Genomic DNA, 22,854 nt, shown 5'->3' on the forward strand with positions numbered 1-22,854 from the left:
ACCGGAGGGCAGAGAAAGGGCAAAAAAACATGAGCAACGAAATCCACCAATCGGTGCGGCTGAATTTTAATTGATAAAGTCTATTTATTGTTGATTTTCGAGTGAGAGGGGCTGGCCATTTGCATATGTAGTAGAAATTGGAATATACACTTGCATTAAATGTCGCCAGGATACATGTTTCAAATTTCTCTTGGTATGCTAGATATAAAAAATACAGAATATCATATCGTGTGAAAAATTCAACTTGAATATGTAAATTAAATGAATATGTGTAAATTGCCGAGTTCTAAAAGACCCTATAGCCCTAAGTGTAGAACATTGCAATAATTGAATTTCGAAATACTTCGGCTCCCGAATACGTAACATTGACAAGCAAGATTAGTATATAAGCGGCACGGAGTCCTCGCTATTAGTACCTAACATTCCTCTACTCCTTTGTCTTGGATCCTCCATGTCGGATGGATCTTCGTCACTAAAATCCTCGATAATAGTCTTGTGAACGCCCAGAACATTGACGACCGACTCAACAATACCTCCGGTACGATATGATCGCAGCTCCAGGTACTCAATCACGGGTATGGCATGAGAGTTGGACGAAGAACCGGATCGCGTGTCTCCATTTTGGCTGGAGGTAGATTGTTGTCTAGCCATGTCTCCGCCATTGTGATGCCTGGAGCTGCCGTTATGATGCCTGGAGCTGCCGTGGTGGGATCCGTTTGATGTCATTGGCTCCAAAGGTTTCGAATCGTGGCCGATACTGAGTCTATGTTTTGCTTCCTCTAAAGCATCCTGCTCGGAAGTGTAGATGTTTTCATAAGCTTCGGTGCTTTTTGCATCATCTAACATTAGCTCTTTGTCAATAGGAACGGTTCGAGGCGGCGACAGAACACCATCAGTGTGATGAGCTGGTCTCTTGATGGTGACAAATGACTTCGAAGTCTCCAATGGATTAGATGCCGGGTTGACAGGAGCGAACATGGGCGAATTCATGCCAGTGTTAGCCCCCGATCTGACACGACCCGGAGAAGTGGCAAGAGGGTTAGCTTTGATAATTGGGTTTGGATTGAAGGAAACAGCAGCATCTTTTGGAATGCCATCAATCGAATTTCTCTTCGATCCATTTGCAGAAGAGTATAGGTTGTGCAAATAAGCGGTCAAGTTTCTCTTATATAATGGGCCAGGGTTCTTACGCTTGATATTCTTGTTGATATCGATGTAGACATCAGACTCATCAACAATTTCTTCTCCAATCAATTCTTCGATAACATCCTCCAAAGTCAAGACACCAAGCGCTCCGGTTGGCTCACCAGGCTTTTCACTCACAACAATCATATGAGACTTACCTTCTTGGAAGTAGTTCAAAATATTCAAACAAGAGGTATCAGCGCTAGTCTCAGGGAGAGTAGCGAGAGGAAACAGAGCAACAGGAAGAGCGTCTTCGGGATCATAAGAAATCAAGACTCTGACCAACAACATACCAATGAAGTTAGTTGGCTCATCGGGCAAATGGATAGGGATACGAGAGAAACCGGCGTTGAAGATCTCCTCAACAGTCTTCTCGTCCAAAATCATGTCAGAAGGCATGGTATAAACTCTGTCAATAGGGGTCATGATATGGGCTACCTCCTTCTCTTTCAAGTCCAAAACAGCGGAGATGATGGTTACCTCATCTTGGTTCAATCTTTCAACACCCATGGTCTTGTGCAAAGTAACCAAGGTCTTCAAACCAGACTTTTTGTAGACAGTTCCATGATCTTCACCCAAAATGTGGTCCAAAAGAAGGGCACATGGGTAGGCTACTGGGTACATAATGTACATCAAGACCAACACGAAAGGTGCAAACAAGGCACCGACTTGCAAACCGTAACGAACACAAATCGATTGAGGAATGATCTCACCAAAAATCACAATGGAAGCTGTGGAGGCAACCACAGCAGGCCAGCCTCCACCCAAGCAACGGTCCAACACAATAGGCAAGGATTCGTTGGTGATAACGTTGGAAAGCAACAAAGTAACAAGCACCCAATGTTTTCCACGGCCAATCAAACCCAACACCTTGCGAGCATGTTTTTGTTCATGAGCGTCACCCGAAGTGGCAATGACTTTAAGGTACACTTCATCCTGGCCCATGAGACCGAGGGTGAGTCCTGCAAAAACACCACCAGCCAAGACAAGACAGGCGGAAATAAGAAGATTGAAGTAGAATTCCTCATTGCTCATTGTCTCCTTGTGAGCCACATTGACAGTGCCTCCAATAGGAAGGCCCCTGACCACTCGAGCCAAGGCAGTGAAGAGAACGGCAAGTCTAGCACCGCCGCCGTTTAAAGAGGCAACATGATTACTTCGAGACGGGTTCCTGGACATGTGTTGTGCGATATGTATACGGGAATACTATTTTCTGTTTTCGAGCTTCGTTTGGTTGCTGGAATGAGATGAGGTGTGGCTTCGCTTGTATCTGTACGAGATTAGGAAGAAAACCGAGAGATTTGTTTTTTCAGTTCGAGATTTCAGGTCCGAATAATTGTACTAAACGAGTAGCTTTGATTTGTCGAATTGATGAGGTCTAATGTAGATGTGTTCTCCACTAGTTGTACTAATATTCGCACTCATGGTCTTCGGTATTAGGGGAAAACGGTGACCTGCACTGAGATGCCCCGAAATGTGTGCATGTGCAGTCTAATACGTAATTGTTCAAACATGGTTGCAAAAAAAGAGTCGATCTCATCAGCATTTGTCTGTAGATGAGGCTGAAAACGCATAGAAAAGTGTGACTGCTTTAGTGGAAAATGTTTAGTGTTCTGGCCAATGAAATGCATGAATGGCTATAACCTTGACACATGCATGGGAAGACCTGAGACAAAATAGGTTAATCTTCCATAGCAACTATCTATGCCAATTTTCTAGATTTTTTGTGGCTCTTCGCTTTTGTGTACTTGATGCATTTGCGCATCCTCTATGAATACAAATCTAATATACAATTAAAAAAATTAGTCAAGGGTGAGTGGGTTAAGCCATGATCCGTCTCCTTGACCTTGACTGAGGCCAATTAATACATCGTCTAGACCATCATTAAATTCATCGCTTGTCATGGACCGGTCCGCGCCCTGGCAAGATAATCCTTTTTCAGCTTTTAGAGAGGCAAGTGGTTGGTCGTCATCGTCATCCAAATCGACCACATCTGCGTGTTCCTCGGTCGGTTCCGTATTATCCTCTTCTATGATTTTGTATCGGTCATTTTCCACCAATTCAATTTTTGTGATATGTGAAGGTGTTGTCTTCACGAGAAAGTTAAAGACATCGCTTATGTATAATTGCTTCAAACCAAATTTTTCATCGCACACAGGGCATTTGTAGAGGGGTGGAGTTCTACTGAATACATCAGTGAAAAACATTTGGCCATGTTCAGAGAATTGTGGATACACTAGCTCCGAGCGTTTAATCCGAAACTTTCCCTCCGCGATTATGCGTTGTTGCTTGTAGAACAAATGTTCTGTTTGCCTCGACTCTTTCGACTGGACTAGTAAATTGCAAAACAATCCGGTCTTTGTTCCTGGCGAGAGGCCATAAAACAAGCAAAAATTGTCAAAGTCAAAACACTCAAAGTGGCGACACGTTGTCGCCTTTATGGGGAGATTGATTTTCGTTCTTGCGATAGGGTCTTGTAATGAGAATACCATTTTGCCAACTACCTCTACATCATCGTCACCACCACCATCGAAGAAAAAATTGAGCTCTCGCTGTATAGCATTCACTAAGTTTGGTGGGATGTTGCGGAATCCGGGTGGGGGAGGCGACCGGGGTTCGACCTTTCTGCATAAATTGGGCAAAAGTTTTTGAACCATTTTGGATGTTCTTGCGTCGATAGTCTTTTTTGGACTGAGGCTTGATGGTGTCACCGTATTCGAAGTGAGCGCTTCATTTATTTCGTCATCGAGATCCGAAAGGTCCTTGTCCGTATCCTCGTCAGTGCTATTGTATGTGTGATCTGTTGACAGCGAGGGGACGTCAATCGCGCGAACCTCCAATATTTCGATCTCACTTTCAGAATCACTATGACTTTGATTCGATGGAGTTTCTGGCGCAGGATCAGCAGCAGTCTGTAAAGTATGGTTATTCTCTCTTGTTGGAGTATGAAGACTATCTGTTGACGTATTCTGTTTTTGAACTGAAAGTACAGGTGGGGTTTTTACGGACTCTGAAACTTTCAGAGGTGTGTCCTCTCTATCAGTATCTACATCATCTCCTGCCTTGTCCAAACCAGCAAATGCTTGATCTTGAGAAGATGAGCTTCCTCCGAGTTCTTTCGAATGGACAATCCGTGACTGTTCCAACAAATGAGCCTGCGACGTATCTTCTGGAGTGGCGGATCGTCGTAGAGCATCTCCGAGTTTAAGCGTGACCAAGAACTTGCTTTCGTTTCTATCAGGTGATCGCGTAAAGACTTTTTGAAAAGACACCGGGCCAGAGGTCGGCGTTCGGGGTCCTGTTATATGTAGCTTTGTCATTATTTCATCTCTGATGTTTCACTAATAGGGTTGCTGCAGCTGATTGACGCCTGGTCCCAGGCAATGATTTCGAAGTGATATGGAATATAGCAATCGGAGCTTCAACAAAATCCACTTCTTGCGATTAAAGGTTTAGATTTATGGGCCAGCCCTATCTTTATGTTTGTTTTGTATGCAGAGAAGCGAGTTGTAGATTACTACTGTGGAGTTTCTCGAAATGACGCAGGACGAATCTCAGAATTGAACAAGGTAGCTCTAGCAAAAAAAAACAGCTGGAGATTTAAAACTAAATAGATCTTTTCTTTTAATTTAATTGGATCGTTGTTCTATAAAGTTTTGATTTCATTTTTTCTGGTTCAAGGTCGATGATTTTGTAGACGACGACAACCACGGTGTGAGATGAGTTGCAATTCGAGCCAAAAGATGTGTTTCCTCAAAATTTTACAAGGATTTGAATATTTGGGCTGATGATACCAAATTCTTGAATTCGAGACCCTTCGAGTGCTCTGGACTTAGTATCATCTACACTCGAAATGATTATGAAAGACATAGCTTGATGTAAGAAAATTATTCATACAAACAAAAAAAAGCCTTTATATTGCTCATGTAATCAAAATAGGTATTATACTTTCAATGATGTTCTTTACTCTTTTTTTGGATTGTCTCTCCATAGCTCCCACACAGGAAACTCCACCAATCACATACTTCACTTATCCAACAATCATGGCTTCCAATCCTTGGGCAAAGAGAGACGCTTGGAGATACGAGGGTCAATTTTCTCGCTGGAACCGTTTCAGAGGAGCTTTTCCTGGTCTTGGCATTGCCATCGGTGCCTTTTCCATCTACGTCGCTTATGAAAAGCTCGTCTTGAAGAAGGGAGATGACCACCACCACTAAGAAAGTCAAGGGACTAGTCGATGGTGACAAATGAGGTTTTGAATCCATTTATGTTGCCGCTGCTTATCTTTGTGTCTTTTTTGGAGACATGCCACATTCATATTGTACAAATACATTCACATCACTGAAAACTCGTAGAAACGTTCAACATTGTAGATCCAGAGAAATCCTACTTTATAGCCTTTTCAAGAAACAATTACAGGTGAGTTAAGTTTGCTGTTTCAGGTGCAAAGCCTCTCCACAAAAAATGCCCATTCTAATCTGCCTAGAGAAACAAGTTTCACATGAACATTTATTAGCCTCACCCGGAATTCTATTTACAATGACTGTTCTGTCTCAGCCGCACCATCCTGGCTCAAGCCAAGGTCCCAGATAGAGGACAATTCTTCGGAGGCATCAGAGCCCACGCTAGCAGAAACATTGTTTCTGGCAGCGTTGAGGTATTGGGTCTGTTCCTCGGCCAACTTAGCCCATCTGTCAACATGTGGCTGCTCCTTCTCAACACCTCTGGCGAAGTATGTGGTAGGGTAGACGCAACCAAACATGGTGGCTTCTTCACGAGTGACAGCGGCCTCGGTCTCCTCGGCCATTCTGAGCTGGTAGAACTCAAAACGGGCCTGGTCATAGGCTTCAAAAAGGGTCTGCTTCTTTCCACTCTCCTTGCTCTCTTTCAAAAGCCACATTGTTCTTTGCACAACACTCTCACCGTCCAATGGCTTGTGCAACTGAAGCATGTGCGACCAGTCGCACTTCTCCATCTCAGTGCCCTTGTTTTCCACAATATCCTTGGGTCTGGAGAACTCCCATGGATGTTGGTGGTAGAACACATCTCTCAACTTGTCTTCAACAAACTCCAACTTTGGAATACGTATCGTGGAGTTGTTCTTCTGTCTAATATCTTCCTTGGTATATCTTGTTTTGTAGAATACATTCTTTCTCTTAGAAAACAAGGAGTTCATGGGGTCATCCTTCTGTTGGTTTTGGAGACTCTTTGGTTTCTTGGTGAGATCCAAGGAAGGAGGGTTTGCGGCAACGATATCAAACCAAGCGGGCTTTTGCTTGATGACGCCGGCCTTGAGCAACTGAGAGGTCAGCTGCAAGACTCTCGTGGCCTCGCTTTGAATCTTCATGGTGCTTGAGTAGCGTTACTAGCGGAATTTTTCACTTTTGTGTGAGAGTAACATCCGTACCGCAGATCGTTTCACGTGAGTGTACTGGTTTGTCTCACGAGAAAAGAAGGAAGGTAAATCAGTGTAAGACATGGATTTATAACCTGGGGTTTTACTTTTTTTTCATTTCTTGATTTGACTTATCTCTTCTCATAGCAATTCTGTTTCTCTCATCAATTTGTGCACATTCACCCGTTAGATCATATCTCTTAGTACAAATGCACATATGAGTAAACTGGACCTAACTCATAGTCTCTCGGAGATCGTGAACAGCATTGCAAGGTACATATCGAATTGCAAAGGGAAACCGCTACTACTGCGTGTTGTCTCGCCTTCCCAAATCTCCGAGTACAGTCACCTCTCTGCCTCTGAACAGGCTCATCGTCAGAAAGCTCTCTCCAATTTCCAACAACTGCCACGGTTGCAGAAATGCTCGCCTTCTACATACAGCTCTCTTTTGAGTAGCCTTTATCCGACCAAACATAGTTTGGCTGAACTTAGAGCTCCAGCGACGGCTAGAAGTGAGGTGAACCATGCTGTGTTGTATAGAAACTATTTGAACCTACCTAGTCCTGGAGTTGGGCATTTACGTGATACAGATCTTGAGCCCTTCATGAGTGAAATGTTTCGTAGCCGAGCGTTTTCGAAGCCAAATGTACTCTCCTCTTCCAGTCTATTCTTGTACAACGATAAATACTTATTGAAACAATTCAGGAGGGGAATTGAATATCGCTCACATCATCTCAATAGACTATGGCAGCTTTCAAGAGACATGGAGGATGCCCAAATACCTGTTTCCGACTACGAACGATGTCAATTAATATTCATGACTTTCTACCGCGATAGGCCTGATATACGGCGCCATGTATTGGGGCTAGCTTCACAAGCTCGTTTGACGGATCTCGGAAAAACTGCAATTGAGATACAAGAGAGCCCTTCGTTTACCTGGGAAACTTATATTGACCTCGTTGACCTGGATCCTGAGCTTGCGAATGACATCAAGTACCTAAACACGCTTCTATTTTGTGCTCTCCGACATGGTAACTGGAGAGCCGAGCAGCATATTTTGTCTCGCATCGGTGCGGACAATTTTAACAGGGAGACATACAAGATACTTTTAGATAATCATGGTATGCATCGGAACTATGATTCATTTGAGCGTCATTTAAGTGCCCTAGCAACAAAACATATTCACCTCTTGGACATCAATTTGCTAAACATAATCATTCGTTCTCTTTCCGTGTTGGGTTTGCACAGTTTAGCGACTGATCTCACGAGTCCATTCAAAGAGTTCGGGGCTGTTCGATTGGCACCTGAAGAAAGGTTTTTGAGACAGCTCACGTATGCCGATAAAAGAGCTTATTCATCGCACTTGAGCGCTCGGGATCAATTTGCGGCGAAGGAACATTTATTCCTCTATGCCAACGAGCATACATTTCGTCCAATCCTACAACATTACTGTGTTGATGGTGGTACGATAGAAGAAATTTCCGAGCTCATCCAATTGATGGAAGAGCAGTGGAATCTTCAACTATCTACTCAGGTGTTCAAACTCATATTTCATGCTTTCACCGTTGGCGTACACGACCCTGAAGCGTTGCATGTTGTTGTTGCAAAACTTCTACAACAACATGACCTCTACTTTGATACCCATGATGCATGGATTCGTGAGAAATTAAATGAGACTTCGATTCCAAACAATGTCATAGAGCTCTTAGGGGGACTCATTGAGAGTAAAGTTCCTGGAGATGAAATCACTAGTGATGGAGTGTTTCTTAAATTATCCAATAGCTTGATGCGGTTGATATTTAAGGCTTATCACAGCACGTACCAGAACGATCCAGAGAAAAGAAAAATAATCGAAAATATAGAGACAAGACTCTGGAACCACCTCGCGCAAACTGCCGCCTCTACGAACATGACAAGACTGAAAGACGAAGCTACTCCTGCTGATCTCTATTCGAGGGAGGAACTAATTTTTCTCAAGAAAAGCTCTCTTTTGGAGTTACTAGATATTTAACCTAATCACAACCTACATACATGACATCCTTTATGCTAAAGTGTAAGTTCTTATTTTACACCAAGTCCTCTGAAGTACCCTCCACTTTCTGAGAGGCATTATATTCTTCGGCCGCGCGCTTGGCCTCACCTTCGGTCTCGTCTCTGATCAATTCATCCAAGTCATAATCGTAGTTGTTGGGGTTTCTGTCGACGTCGATCTTGGCCCCTCTTTTCCGTAAATGACTGTCTTGTTTGAGCCCAATCCGTATTGGCATATCCTCATTAGTCACTTTCACTCTTTCGCGCAATGGAACGTTTTTCCCGCTTCTTTCTTGTTGGATGCGTGCCTCTTCATCCGGAGGGATGTATCCGGAACGTTGTTGCTGAACGGGGTATTGCAGAACCTGCTCTTTGGTATGCTTTGCTTTCTCGACAGTAGTCAAACCTGCCGCATAAGGAAGATATAGGATGACTACGCAGAAAATGACCGCGAGAACAATGAGGAGAAGAAACATTGGTTGCAAAGTGATCAGTGCGCGAGAGAGTTAATCAGATACACATGAACCGCATTGGAGTTGACAACCCCGAATAAATTCGAATGATAATCTGAAAATTGGCAAGTATTGATTTTCTTTGTATCGATATATTGGATCTCTGATGTTGATGCTAAATCTCTTGCTCGCTGGTTGATTTCTCCACGGCTAATACTGGTAATACTGTAGCTACCAGATTCATGGAAAGGACTCTCAACGGTGTGAAATTTTGATGTAGAATTTTGTAAACCAAACCAATTGTTATTTTGTGGAATTTGTTGTATTTCACACATGCAAACATTCAAATGTGGTACTTGTACCGTGGTTGCAAATTTGTATGTTCAAACTGACTTCATGCCACAGTTGGTACTAAACAACTCCAGTGTTGACGATTAAGGTACACTTTAAAATATGTAGACGTTTGATAATCAAGCGGAAAAATCATCAACCAATATTCCTATCCTATAATTACGAGTACAGTTTCACTATTAGCGAAGACCCAGCCAGTAGATCGATCGCGAATCCCTACACTAGTATTACCTGCTTATATCTTGTCACACCACCTCATACCACAATTACATCTACAACTATGCTCCAACGCCTGTTAACTGTTTCCAGACAAATAGTCCGTCCGCTTCTAGTCAGACTGCTTACCGTCAAAGGCTGTGTCTTCAAAAAAGAATGCACCTCTCAAGGCAGACAGTGTCTACTTGACAAGTCTGCTCGTTTCCAGAAAAGACACCATGCCATTTCCACCGACGGCAGAAAAATCGAGGATCTCATCGACCACATCTCCGACAGCCAATATTGCCAGATCGCCGACAACTACTTGGAAGATCTCAGCGACAGCCTAGAAGAGTTGGGCGAGTCGTACCCACAAATCGATGTGGAGCTTACACAAGGAGTGATGTCGTTGACAGTGGCTCCTGGCAAAACTTATGTCATCAACAAGCAGCCTCCCAACAAGCAGATCTGGCTCAGTAGTCCTATCAGTGGGCCCAAGAGATATGACTTGATTGGCGGGAAATGGATCACATTGAGAGACAACACTGCGCTCACAGACTTGCTCCGGGAAGAGCTCAACGACGAACTAGAATGTGAGGTGGAGTTGAGCGTGAGCAATTAAAAGAAGTGGGTTGGCAATGGATGCCACTATAGTTGAGTAGGTAAAACACACACGACCCTCAAGTGGAGCAAGATATCCCATTTTTTTGGTTCCATTCAAAAATCTATGGCCCCGAGGATTATTCATCTCTCCACCAAATACCAATTCTTGAATTCATCGCACAATTACTCCCATGGCTTTCAAATATATAGGTGTTCCAGAAAAGACACAGAACTAAGTTCGGAGGAATAAGAAAATAAAAACTAGAATAAAATCATAAAGACATTCGACATTTTTGATCTCCCACCTAATTTACGGTTTATTCCTTAATAGTTCTCCCTTCTCACCCTGTATACTCCTATCTCTCAGCTATTCTTATCCTACTCCACATATACCTACTTCAGAGAACAGATCATACCACAATGGCTGGACCTCCGCCACCACCCCCACCCCCAATGGGTGTACCCAACCTCTCCTCTCCTCCACCAATGGCCGGTGGCAGAGATGCCCTCTTTGGAGATATCCACAAGGGAATCAAGCTTAAGAAGGCTGTCACTGTAGACAAATCGAAGCCCCTTCTTGATCTGAAGGTCTCTGCCTCTATATCTTCCAGTAGTCCTGCTGCCTCTGCGCCTACAAGTTCAAGCGCCGGTCCAGGAGCTCCACGTGCTGTTCCACAATTGGGAGACTTGTTTGCTGGAGGAATGCCTAAGCTCAAATCGGTTAAGGATAATCGGACCGAGAGAGTGCCCATGTCAGCTCCAAAAGTACCGCCTATTCCGGGCATGGGCGTTCCTGCCCAGGCGCCTGCTAAAGCGCAAGTTCCAATGCTATCTGTGCCTGATCGTCCGCCTAAGAAGCTGACTCAATCTCCATCGGTGGCTCCTCCATCAGTGGCTCCTCCATCAGTGGCTCCTCCGCTGGTAAGCACGCCTCCACCTCCTCCTCCACCCTCAATGGCAGTGCCTCCGCGTCCACCAACTACTTCTGTTCCACCAGTTCCATCGGGAGCTCCGCCCCCGTTGCCTAGTGGGGTGCCACCCCCTGTTCCTGGCCAGTCATCTCAGGCTACAAACACATTGAAGGTGCCGAGGATACCTCCCAACCGTCCGCGCAAACTGAACCACCTACGCTCATCATCTACAGCCTCAATGGCGTCTAATGCATCGGACAATACTGATAGCATGCCACCATCTTCTACGCCGCTGGTACCCTCTGCTCCACCCCCTCCTCCGTCAGTCCCAACTCCTACACCGCCGCCTCCCCCGCCCTCATTCTCAACACCGCCGCCTCCTGCTCCTCCAATGCCTTCATTGGTTTCAAAGGTTGACTCTCCAGCCAAGGGCCCAGTGATCCCTCCCGCACCAACAGTAAAGGCGCCTTCAAACCCACCTAGAAATTTACCTCCACCACCAAGCCTTGCGCCTTCTATGCCAAATTCCAGTGCACCAAAGAGTCTGCCCAGTCCAGGCGGTTTACCATTCTTGGCCCAAATCAATGCCAGAAGGGATGAGAATTTCGTGGTCGATGGAACAGACTCAGGGCAGGCTGCAACAACAGGAAATAGCAACCAGCCCGAACAGAAACCTCGGATATCGCTGATGGCCCCACCAGCGCCACCCTCTCTTCCTCCAGCTCCTCCTCCAATCCCACTGGCAGTGCCGCAACCTCCTGGTTCTGGAAAGGCCTCAAGTAACTCAACAGCTGAAGCAGCACCCCTGGGCCCGCCCCCGGCTCCATTTTTGGATCAAATCAATGCGAGACGAACAGACAGTGCTTCGTCAACAAAAGCGCCGGTGGAAGTTCCAAAAACACCTCTGGTATCTGCTCCGCCGCCACCTATGTTCAACCAAGCACCTCCACGTCGAAACGTTGATTTACCTTCTTCAAAGCCATCTGTGCCACAGCCTCCCCAAATACCACCGCCTCTGCAAGTACCACAGGCTCCGCAAGTACCACCGCCTGTGTCCCAAAAACCGTCTCATTCGGCACCACAAACCGCTCCACCACCTCTGTTGCCGCCATCATCTCCACCGCCATCAGCTCCTGCTGGTCCTCCGCCAGCTCCTCCGTCCAATGGAAGCTCATTTGCCAACGTAGCTCCAAGGCCGTCTCAACGATCACATAAAGCGGCACCCCCACCTCCTCCAAGTTCGCTTGATAAACAACAACTTGCCGGATCCTCGCTCAGAAATATTTCTGCCCTGGAGTACACATTAACAGGTCTGGGTAAACCAGAGAAGCTAAAAATTGAAGATAACAGGTTTAAATTCACCAACAGCAACTCGATTCCTCAGCCAAGACGTTTTGAAAACGTTGAAAAGTTATATCCTAGTGGAAGAGGCTCATCTGTACCTTTGAACCTCAGTTTGTTTACTTAAAAATCCATACAGCGCGCCAACAAGGCGATTTATTGTTTATTAACCCCCTTGTATCTATTGAGTTTGAGTAGGCAGCCATTGCTGAATGATGTTATCGTAAAATGAGCATGTGATTACAGACGAAGGATCTTTCCAGTCACCTCCATAGCACATGCTTTCATGATCACCCTTGAAGTATCTGACACATTCGAAACTTGATGTGCCTGGTTTGATTATTCTAGCACCGTCATACATGCAGCAAGCCAAAACCATATCTGAATCTGGCGACGGAATTAATCTCCAGACGCCTCCACCAAGATTCTGTTTGTACGTTTCTGTTGGAAGAAGCGACTGATAGAGATAGGGCCCGTCATCGCCATCCAAGTGTCTAACATCGAAGATACGCAAACAATCGTCATATGATCCAGTCCAGAGATCATTTGGGCGAAAATTGAGCCATGACTCATTTGGACATAGTATCAGAACAACTCCAGCGTCATGGTGGCGGTGATTTGTAGCCCACACCTTCTCTTTAGTTCTCGAGTCATGAGCAATGAGCTTCGAATCATCGCCTCCTGTAAATACAATGTTACCACAGGGGCCAATTTGCCCGAAGCCGCCAGTCCAACACTCCAAGTCGTGAGTCGCATCAAAGGTCTCGTAGTCCCCTTTGGTTAGATCAAGAATCAAAGCTTCGCCGGATGTAAGCGTGCAGAGTAGCTCGTTGCAATTGAGTGGATTGAAGAACACCGACGTTACGAGTATGTCGTTTTCAGTTATGCTGTATTCTTGTTTGAGCGTCAAGTCATATGTATCTGCACTGACATCCCAGATTTTCACGATTCCAGTAGAATGCGCCAGCACAAGACATCTTTGGTCAGAAGGATTGAATTTTAAATCCAAAATAGCCAGCTCCGTCTTTGTCTCACTTCGAAGGGTGAATTGACCATCCACAATATCATAAGTTTCAATTGAACCATGGCGAAGACCCGATGGTTTTTCAAGTTTATATGTTCCCAAATATACAACACTAGTATTTGCGGGGTGTATTTGAAGACAACATGGTGGAAGCTTTGACTCTGTCACGGCCAATCTTTTAGCAGTTTCCATTTTGGAGATAAGATCTTGTGCGATGCTCATCGCTCTGACTAGAAGACATAGCACATTAGAAGAATCTCTTCTATAGCAATTGAAATTGGATTTAGATAATGCTAGTAAGCACCTGGAAGTGATCGAACATTTATTTGATTTTTGAGGGCATGTATTTCTGGTGTTCGGACTTCAAGAGTCAGGTGTAATCAAACATGATTATGAGAAGAGGGATCAGGAAGAAGAGAAAAATAAAATTGGATTCTAATCTGTGTTTTCGTTTCTTAGAATGGGTTGGTGTAAAAAAAAAGTATTTGTTCCAGATACTCGATCTGTCAACTCAACTGCGAAATAGAGCTGATTCCCCACAAATACCACTTAAAACCTACTATTGAACAATCATGAACTTGTTGCAAAAATGGATGAGCCTTCCCTCAAAGGCTCGTTACTATATTGCCGGCTCAACGTTTGTGTTTGCATTGGTTGGTGAATATGTCACAACGAAAGTGAACGAGGAAGCAGTAGCTCAAAAACAGATCATGACAGAGCTCCGCGATGGACAAACGCCAGTGGAGCCTAGAAATTAAGTATTCACACCCTTCTGCACTGTATTGCATTCAAGACTTGTACATAGAACTTACGAATTCAAATCGTATCTGTTCAGAAGTTATAAACCCATCGACGAACCAAGTGGCTATCTAAAGCACATCTTGGAGCGCATTGGCTTTAACCTGAGAAAACTAAATTCAAGCATTTCTGCTTGCATAAAGTTTGACTAATTGACCCATATAGACCCGGTGATTGGCTTCTTGAGAACTGGTAATAATGTAAAACTACAAAGACACTTATAACATTAGTTTCATTATATCGGGGTCAGTATATAAATTAAATAAATGGAAATCAATCATTACTTTTTCTCATTACAAAAGACTTCTGGCAGTGAAGTCCTTGCGAAGCGAGGAAATGAACTCCAAGAATTTAGCAGGGTTGGAGTCAATTCCTCTTGTGTAAACAAATTTAGATGCAAGACTGGTGGCGAACAAGGCTCTCAAGTATGTTTCGGGAACTCTTTCCAAGATGTTCTCCATTCCAATGACAGACAACAACAATGGAGGAAGTGCGTCGATCAAAACAGCATTACGGAAAGCTTGATCATCACTCCACATCTCTTTGGAGCCGGCCAACTCGTCAGCCAACTTATTGATGGACTGGGAAAGCTTGTCAGACAACTCAGTGATTGGCTCACCAGTGGCTGCCTTCAAGTTCCACAAACCCTCGAACTCATTCTGGGCGTTGGAAACGATCTTTCTCTGGACTTCCTTCACATAGTTCTCGTAAAACTCTGGCTTAACACCACTGCTGTTGATACACATGTTCTCCATGAAACCCTTATCATCGAATGAAAGAGCAGCAAGAACCTCCATCGAGGAGGAAGTGACACCTCCCTTGTTAGTAGATGCGTCTTTGAAGATGACACAGCCTGCTTTCTCCAAGATGAGCTTGGCAGACTGAGTGATGAAAAGGTTGGCACCTTCCACAAAGTATGGAACGATGCACTTACCGGTCTTCTCATCAATCAATTCCATGACATTGTTGGTATCAATAGCAGCAGGACGTCCACCACATGGCACAAACAAATCAACACCATCCAAGCCATAGATTTCCTTAAGCTTGATGTGGAAGGTGTTACGGAAGGTGACACCTGAGGCAACGGTAGTACCATCTGGAAGAGTGACATCATTGTCATCAACCAACACAATGAAACCATCCTTAGAGAGCTTGGACTTGTCGTAGTGTTCAATCATCTTTCTCTCGTTGGCGAGGCGCAAAAGCTCGGCCTTGTCCAAACCGTTCTTGTCAGCAATGACACCCGAACCATCGACAATACCAACATATTTCTCGTCACGAGAAAGCTTGATCTCATTGGATCCCAAGTCTCCATCTGGACCACCGGTTTGGAACTTTCTCACAGTGGCATTATCGATGTTAAGCTTTTCGTAGATCTTGTTAACATAGGCACGAACAGACAAGGTTGTCATACCATACTCGTCGTGTGGAATACCTCCGATTCTTTGAGACTTACCTGTGAAGAAAGACTTCCACCATGGAGCACCTCTGCCTCTAGCGTGAAGTGCAGCCCAGTCAACGTAGCCAGCAGTTCCTTCATCGGGGCCCAAGAAAAGAATTTCAGGCTTCTTGTAAAGATCCACATAGGACTCCTTGACGCCCGGAATATGTTGCTTGAGCAACAAGTCGATCAAAGAGTCAATGTACTTTTCGAACGAAGCTTTAGGTGTCTCCTGAGCCACACCTGGGTCAAGCAAAATCACACCCTTGGAGCCACCTTCAGGAATATCCTTGTTCTTCTTTTGCTGGGTGGCAGCCAAGTTGTAATTCTCATCGAACAAGTTACGAACGTTGACGTTGTACGCATCAACGGATCTTGAGCGAACAATACGAATACCACCTCTTGCAATATCTCTGAATCTGATGTGGAAGCCTCTGAAGTCAGATCCCACAATGAAGAACATACCGAAGGGGGTCTCTGGGTATTCACTCTTTGGCAAGAAAGATGGGTCCAATCTGAAGGAAATGGCAACCTTGGTGGAAGTGTAGAAGTTTGTCTTAACCACAGACTTGTTGAACATGAAGAGGGCCTTCAAGACAATGGCATGGTGCTCATTTTGGCCACACTCTCTGCTAAGCAAGGCATCAAACTCAGCCTCAGTTCCCACAGGCGTAATCTGGGAAAGTCTTTGGTAGGACAAGGTCTTCTCCATGGAAGATCTAATGTAGTGAACATCCGCAAATTGACGGTACAACTTACGAACGATATCTTTTCTGGTGGCAAAGACCTCCTTGATGTAGTCTTGAGTGTAAGTTTCAGCTCTCAAACGCTTCTTCAAAGAGTTCAAGACCTCAGCGTGTTGAAGCAGCTTTGATGGATCAAGCAACGAGGTCAATTTGGTGTACTCTGGACCCAATCTGTTCAAGAAATGTGTAACAAAGATGACACCACACTGAGAGTAGATACCTTCCTGCAAAGACAACTCGTTCTTGACAAACAAGTCGTGGAAGTAGTTGTGAGGAATACAGTACAACAAGGAAGCCTCCTTGATGACTTGGTAGATCAGCAAGTCAATTGGAGTCTTCTTGTGGTTCTCAAGATGGCCAGCCTTGATGTACATGGAAATGATAGTAACACCGTTTGAGAATTGTTCCACGTACTTTCTGGTTGTCGTGAGCTTGTAGTAGTCAGCCAAGTCAGAGAGAGCAGAGTTGTAGTTTGGAGAAGTCTTTTGGCGGTAACCAATGACGACTCTGTACTCCTCAGACTCCTCAATTGGGAAGTGCTGAATGACAGGACCAGTCGTGGTGATAACCTTCTTGATGATGTCAGAGTAGAGAGAGCGGGTCTTTGGCGAAGCAATCTTCAAGAAGGTAGCATCACCAATCTTGTCGATGTCAGTCTCGTTAGGATCACACTCATCACAGGTGAAGCTTGTTCTGTAGATGAAATGGCATCTGAGGTGCTGCTTGGCAAAATCAGCATTAGAGCTGCTTTGCGAGAATCTCTCTGCGACACCAGCCAAAATAGGATCGTTGCTGTAATGCAAAGGAGCAGAGAAATACTCAAGACGGTAGGAGTTCTTTCCGTAGGAAGGATCGATGTAGCGCTCGTCGATCTGTTCATCGAACCGGTTAGGAGCAAAAGGGGCGCCTGGAATGCTGGTGTCAAAAAACACAGCGTGATCCTCGGCCTCCTTCTTGTAGCGGATCAATGGCTGGTCCAAGACCTTCAAGTCCGAGGCAAAGGCCTGGACCTTACAAGAGTAAAGGGAGTGGATGTGGGAGGCAATTCCCTCAGGAGACTCACGAGCGAAAAACACATCGTCAATTCCCAAGCTGGAATAGAACCATCTGGCTTCCAGCTCCACCAAGGGCTCAGGGATGAAACCGGTGGAGTCTAAGATGTCCACCACCTGTTCAATCTGATCCTGCTTTCCGGAGAAAGGAGTATCAATGTAATCCTGGCGGAAGGATTGAACCGAGGAGGCGTCATCCGACTCACTTTTGAGGTGCAATCTCGAAATATCAACACTCATGATAGGCAATTAACAATGATCAGGAGTGAAATCTGGGGTAAGCGACAAACCGGCAACTGATAAGAAGAAAATGGGTTTGAAGAGGAACGATTGGGGTTTGAAAGCACTAACGAGGCTGGATGCGTGTCAGATGCTGTAGCAAGGGGTTGTCAATATAAATTATTTTCGGAAAGAAGTACTGGGACTAGATTCCAAAGCAGTTTATATAGTAGGGTGGATCCGTATTAGAGAGGTGTTACGGAGGCAGGGACGGCACAGAAGAGGGTTCCAGGGCCGATACCTAGGGGAGGTTTGAGGTGATAAAAATAGGAGTGAATATTTTGCAGAAACAAAAGCGACGGGCTCACGGCCACTATTTATATTACAGAACGGCTATTTTTTTTAAACGGCGATAGATGAGGGGCTACCCCAGAAAATGTCCAGCACCGAAATTGTCTCGCTCCGCGTTGGCGTTGGTGACCACCGTGATCCCAAAATAGGGTGTCAGATTTTGCATCCAGGTGAGGGGCAGTACGCAGTGCCAGACTTAGCGGCTACCGAAGGACTCACACGTTTCTTTTTGGTAAATTGCAAATAGGTGATAATACCGAATATGTGAAAATTGTGGATTTTCGACCATTGGATTTTCTGCCGTTGATGCTCGTGAGAATATTTCCATCTGTGCTTTTCTTTTTCACCGGTGCTGTTGACCTCATTTTTCGCACCCATGGCAGGTCGTGACGGCGAGGCGGCACTGGTAGAGGGGTGAAAAATTGAGCACCAAGAGTGCCATTAGACTATGACGGATGCCTAAACTGACTCATTCTGCAACATTTGTCAACAGACCAATCAAACTACCAAACATGACGAAAAAAAAATTACACTGTCATTCACAGTAGGCGATTCTGGCTTCCTTGTTTTGTGCTGCTCTAGTGTTGCACCAGTTATCTCCTACTATGTCGCTACTATGTCCAGCGCCAAACCCTTGTGTCCATACTACCACCGGCCATTGTTCTAAGAGGCCCCAACAGTAATTCCGATCGCATTAACGGTTCTGGACCCCGGAGATCCTTCTGAGTCCACGGCGAAAAAAAATAGCCGGAGATGCTGGCACCTTCCATGACTGGACCTGTCATATTCTGCGGCCCACCCCACATTATGCGACAGTGTGCCAGGTGCCCCAGTGTGGCATTTGGTGTGCCCAGAGAAATGAGAATCCGGGGTTGCTTCGGTTGCCGTTTGATGCGATCCAGGCCGGTGTTCTGTGGGGGAAATTGAGACAGGACATGGTTAGGCCGATGATGTGTTTTCTTTTTGTTTCTTTTGTTTTGAAATTTTTTTGAATATTTTTTTTTTTCAGTGGTTGTTCGCGGATACCTTCAACCTCTCTGTATTCAGCACCTCTCTTAACCGGAACCGCTTATCTATGAAAAATTTATTGACGCTGCATTGTGGAACTTTTGGGTCGATGAGATGATATCGAACGTAGATAGGAGGATCGTCGTGAGGCGTTTAGAGTGATTTTCGAATGGGTCTTTGGCCTGAGGATACATTTGGTGCTAATAAAAGCAAAAGCAAATGGGACCGAGACGCTATTGAAATTTTATATTATTACGTTTTATCCCAATTTCTTATTTACCTGGGTTTTAGTAGAATTGGCTCGTTTTTTGGCTTTTATTCGTGTAATTACTAGTGTTTAGACTCTCTGGAATTCACGGCGTTTCATCCGGAAACTCTGTGGCTTCCAAGCAGCACACTGTGTCCGTCCGGAATAAGGCACGAAATCCTGAATTTCAAACGAAAAGATAAATTTTGTGAATTTCCCACACGAATCACGACCAAGCAGGAGTGGTTATGATGGCATCGATAGTTAAAATTCATCAAGCCTCATTCAAGTTGTAGACCATCTTAGATAAGAAATGAAGACAAAAAGCGCAAAGTTCTTTCGCTAAATCATTTCAAAAAGGCACGTCTGTTGAATTAGATTTCTTTAATCATTAAATTCTCTCCCACTTTAATTTTTTATTTTTGGTTAATGCCTATTTTCATTTGAGACCAGAACCATTGTGTACTCATTGCAAATCAATGGCCTACTCAGAGCTCAATTCATGCAAGAATGAAGCAAAAGACAGAATTGATTTGATTCTGATCCAAAAACTGACTTAATTTTCTATCACAACCTGGTACCGCCCCAGGCGATTATTTTCTTGTTGCACTGTCTACCCCAAGTCTCAACTGTAAGCTCAGTAAATATCTCTTAACATTGTAGAACATATGACCTCTCCGGCTATAATACGAACATAGAACCATTTGCATCCTAAAATACAAAAAAACTACAAAACCATCGAAGAATGATATCCGCCCTCTTCATCTTCAACCCGAAAGGAGACATTCTCATGTCTAAGTTCTATAAGAATGATGTCAGAAGAAATGTACATGAGATCTTCCGCATCCAGGTAATCAACTCTGCCGGAAAATACTTGGCTCCACAAGACTCTCGGCTGCCAGTGCTCACCATTGGCTCCACTTCTTTTGTTTCGATCCGGTCTGGGCCATTGTGGCTTGTCGCTGTAGCACGATCCAACCAGGATTGTCTGGCCATATTGGAGTTTCTTTACGCATTAGTTCACCTCTTCCAGAAAATATTTGTGCATGACAACAGTCCACTCACCGAGAGTATAATTCTCGGCAACTTCGTGAACATCTTCGAGATCCTTGGGGAAGTGCTAGAGTTTGGATATCCTAGCAACATGGAGCCATCATACCTTGCATCTGTGATTCCGGGCTTGTCTGATGTCAAGGTGAAATCAATTGAAAAGAAAGACTCTGACCTACGAAGAAAAATATTGGGCGACAAAAAGGCACACTCGTCATCTATTGACCAAGCCTATGATGCCTCGAGAGTCTCCTGGAGAGAACCCGGTATCAAATATCGCAAGAATGAGATTTTCCTTAACGTTGATGAGAAGGTCAATGTTCTTTTGGGTAGATCTGGAGAACTTCTTCGATCTCAGATCGAGGGCGCAATTGCCATGAAGTGTCATTTATCAGGCATGCCCATGTGTCGGTTTGGGTTTTCAGGTGAGGGCGTGGACGAGGATTTGAGAGATACCATCACTTTAGATGACTTTAAATTCCACAAGTGTGTCGACTTGGCCAAGTATGACTCCGATCAAGTGATCGCATTTGTGCCACCAGATGGTCTGTTCCAGCTCATGAACTACACCATTACTGAGGCGCATTCTCTACCTTTCAGCATTGTTCCTACTTTGACTACGGGCGCCGAGCGGGTGAGCCTCAACCTTCGTCTCACATCGAACTACTCGTCTTTATCGACAGCTACGAATGCCATTTTGCATGTGCAAGTTCCGCCCGGTGTAGCCAAGCACACCATAAGAAGTTCTCAAGGCAAGGCCAAATTCAAGTCTGGAGAAAACGCTATTGTATGGAAGTTCGCGAAGTTTTTCGGACATCAAACTCACGAACTTTCCATAGATTTTGAAATTCCGGGTGGAAGCGCAGCTTCATTCAAGCCAAAAATCTCGTTGGACTTTACATTGGAAACACACAACGCCTCGGGTCTACAGGTCAAATTTCTAAAAGTGTTAGAGAAATCGAACTATAGAACTGTCAAATGGGTGAAATATTGCACTCAGGCTGGTTCTTACGAGGTTAGAATTTAGCATTTCTTGATAAATCACGCTGAGCACGAGCTATTTACCTTCAGAATTGGGGCTTTGTCAAATAAACTAATAGAGAAAAAAAGCAAATGTCTTATTTAAGGGGCTTGCATATGAACTTTTTTTTTTCGCCCATTGTATTTGTACTTAATTTCGTTCTATCAATGTGGTTCAGCCTGCAGACTCATGCCTCATCTCCCCCACGTTGAAACTACCTACCATCTCAAACAAAATTAATGAGAGACCTTATAGTTTTAGGGGGCAGTTCGCTTCCGACTCTAACAAGACTGATTTGCAGAAACTTGACCCTCGAAAAGAGTAGAGTCGAACAGAAGAAGTTCTCAAATGGTGAGATTTCCATCGAAATCAAGGACTCGGTTAGAGGAAAAGACGTCTTCATTATCCAAAGTGGATGCGGCCATGTCAACGATAACTTCTTGGAGCTTCTTATCATGATCTCTGCATGCAAAACTTCCAGTGCCAAAAGAGTGACGGCTGTTTTGCCATTCTTTCCCTACTCAAGACAGCCAGAGAACCCCAAGGTTGCAATGGAACACAGAGAAAGTGTGGCTGCTCAAGGCTACCTCGCTTCTCTCAGTGCTAAATCTAAAACCCTTGCCACCAATGACGCCGGTATTGACTTCTTAGGTGAAGTTGATGAGAACGGAAGGGACAACAGTGGGTACAAGCAATGGGTCAGTCAAAACGGTACAGTCATCGCTAAACTTTTGATGACTGCTGGCGCTGATCGTTGCATCACAATGGATTTGCACGATCCGCAATTCCAGGGCTTCTTCGACATCCTGGTTGATAATTTGTATCTGACCCCTCTATTCAAACGATACATCATCGATTACGTGCCTGAGTACAAGGACTGTGTGATAGTTTCTCCTGATTCTGGTGGAGCTAAAAGAGCCACTTCCATTGCAGACTCGCTTGGCTGCTCTTTCGCATTGATTCACAAGGAGCGTAAAATCAAGGTTGAACCTGCTGGACTAGGGTCTCCTGTTCTTCGGGCCTCTGAGTCAGTTATGTCAACAAACGCAACAACGATCAATTCTTCAATGCTTGTGGGTGACGTGAAGGATCGTGTATGTGTCTTGATTGACGACCTTGCTGACACCTGTACTACCATCACGAGGGCTGCTCTGGTTTTGAAGGAAGCCGGCGCATCTTACGTCCTTTGTTTGGTAACTCACGGTATTTTTAGCGGTGATGCTCTAGAAAAGGTCCTTATCTCTGACATCGATAAATTTGTCACCACAAATAGTATACCTCAAGCTGAGCATTCGAGATTTTTGGGAGAGAAGAGATTTGAGGTGTTGGATGTCTCCAGAATCTTCGCTGAAGCAATTAGAAGAATCAACAACGGTGAGTCTGTGTCTATGTTATTCGACCACGGTTGGTGATTCATGCATATATTTCGATGT

General features: G+C 44.6%; 10 protein-coding genes across 10 annotated transcripts; 5 read left to right on the top strand and 5 right to left on the bottom strand.

The window, feature by feature from the left end:
• Positions 1 to 378: 378 nt before the first annotated feature.
• PUMCH_002122 (uncharacterized protein) lies at positions 379 to 2,364 on the bottom strand (the record flags this gene model as incomplete). The annotated part of the gene is made up of 1 exon (XM_063021143.1): positions 379 to 2,364. The coding sequence occupies one exon, from the start codon at positions 2,362 to 2,364 to the stop codon at positions 379 to 381; it is 1,986 nt and encodes a 661-aa protein (XP_062877213.1).
• Positions 2,365 to 2,987: 623 nt separating this feature from the next.
• Positions 2,988 to 4,505, bottom strand: PUMCH_002123 (uncharacterized protein; the record flags this gene model as incomplete). Its single annotated transcript, XM_063021144.1, has 1 exon — positions 2,988 to 4,505. The coding sequence occupies one exon, from the start codon at positions 4,503 to 4,505 to the stop codon at positions 2,988 to 2,990; it is 1,518 nt and encodes a 505-aa protein (XP_062877214.1).
• Positions 4,506 to 5,719: 1,214 nt separating this feature from the next.
• Positions 5,720 to 6,532, bottom strand: PUMCH_002124 (uncharacterized protein; the record flags this gene model as incomplete). Its single annotated transcript, XM_063021145.1, has 1 exon — positions 5,720 to 6,532. The coding sequence occupies one exon, from the start codon at positions 6,530 to 6,532 to the stop codon at positions 5,720 to 5,722; it is 813 nt and encodes a 270-aa protein (XP_062877215.1).
• A 265-nt stretch (positions 6,533 to 6,797) lies between these two features.
• On the top strand, positions 6,798 to 8,591 carry PUMCH_002125 (uncharacterized protein; the record flags this gene model as incomplete). The annotated part of the gene is made up of 1 exon (XM_063021146.1): positions 6,798 to 8,591. One exon carries the CDS (start codon positions 6,798 to 6,800, stop codon positions 8,589 to 8,591), a length of 1,794 nt encoding a protein of 597 aa, XP_062877216.1.
• Positions 8,592 to 9,694: 1,103 nt separating this feature from the next.
• On the top strand, positions 9,695 to 10,231 carry PUMCH_002126 (uncharacterized protein; the record flags this gene model as incomplete). The annotated part of the gene is made up of 1 exon (XM_063021147.1): positions 9,695 to 10,231. One exon carries the CDS (start codon positions 9,695 to 9,697, stop codon positions 10,229 to 10,231), a length of 537 nt encoding a protein of 178 aa, XP_062877217.1.
• Positions 10,232 to 10,632: 401 nt separating this feature from the next.
• Positions 10,633 to 12,591, top strand: PUMCH_002127 (uncharacterized protein; the record flags this gene model as incomplete). The annotated part of the gene is made up of 1 exon (XM_063021148.1): positions 10,633 to 12,591. One exon carries the CDS (start codon positions 10,633 to 10,635, stop codon positions 12,589 to 12,591), a length of 1,959 nt encoding a protein of 652 aa, XP_062877218.1.
• A 54-nt stretch (positions 12,592 to 12,645) lies between these two features.
• On the bottom strand, positions 12,646 to 13,710 carry PUMCH_002128 (uncharacterized protein; the record flags this gene model as incomplete). Its single annotated transcript, XM_063021149.1, has 1 exon — positions 12,646 to 13,710. The coding sequence occupies one exon, from the start codon at positions 13,708 to 13,710 to the stop codon at positions 12,646 to 12,648; it is 1,065 nt and encodes a 354-aa protein (XP_062877219.1).
• Positions 13,711 to 14,579: 869 nt separating this feature from the next.
• PUMCH_002129 (uncharacterized protein) lies at positions 14,580 to 17,765 on the bottom strand (the record flags this gene model as incomplete). The annotated part of the gene is made up of 1 exon (XM_063021150.1): positions 14,580 to 17,765. One exon carries the CDS (start codon positions 17,763 to 17,765, stop codon positions 14,580 to 14,582), a length of 3,186 nt encoding a protein of 1,061 aa, XP_062877220.1.
• A 2,330-nt stretch (positions 17,766 to 20,095) lies between these two features.
• PUMCH_002130 (uncharacterized protein) lies at positions 20,096 to 21,427 on the top strand (the record flags this gene model as incomplete). The annotated part of the gene is made up of 1 exon (XM_063021151.1): positions 20,096 to 21,427. The coding sequence occupies one exon, from the start codon at positions 20,096 to 20,098 to the stop codon at positions 21,425 to 21,427; it is 1,332 nt and encodes a 443-aa protein (XP_062877221.1).
• Positions 21,428 to 21,660: 233 nt separating this feature from the next.
• On the top strand, positions 21,661 to 22,833 carry PUMCH_002131 (uncharacterized protein; the record flags this gene model as incomplete). The annotated part of the gene is made up of 1 exon (XM_063021152.1): positions 21,661 to 22,833. The coding sequence occupies one exon, from the start codon at positions 21,661 to 21,663 to the stop codon at positions 22,831 to 22,833; it is 1,173 nt and encodes a 390-aa protein (XP_062877222.1).
• Between the last annotated feature and the right edge of the window lie 21 nt (positions 22,834 to 22,854).

Source organism: Australozyma saopauloensis, chromosome 2 (assembly GCF_035610405.1).
Source record: "Australozyma saopauloensis chromosome 2, complete sequence".
Lineage (NCBI taxonomy): Eukaryota > Fungi > Ascomycota > Pichiomycetes > Serinales > Metschnikowiaceae > Australozyma > Australozyma saopauloensis.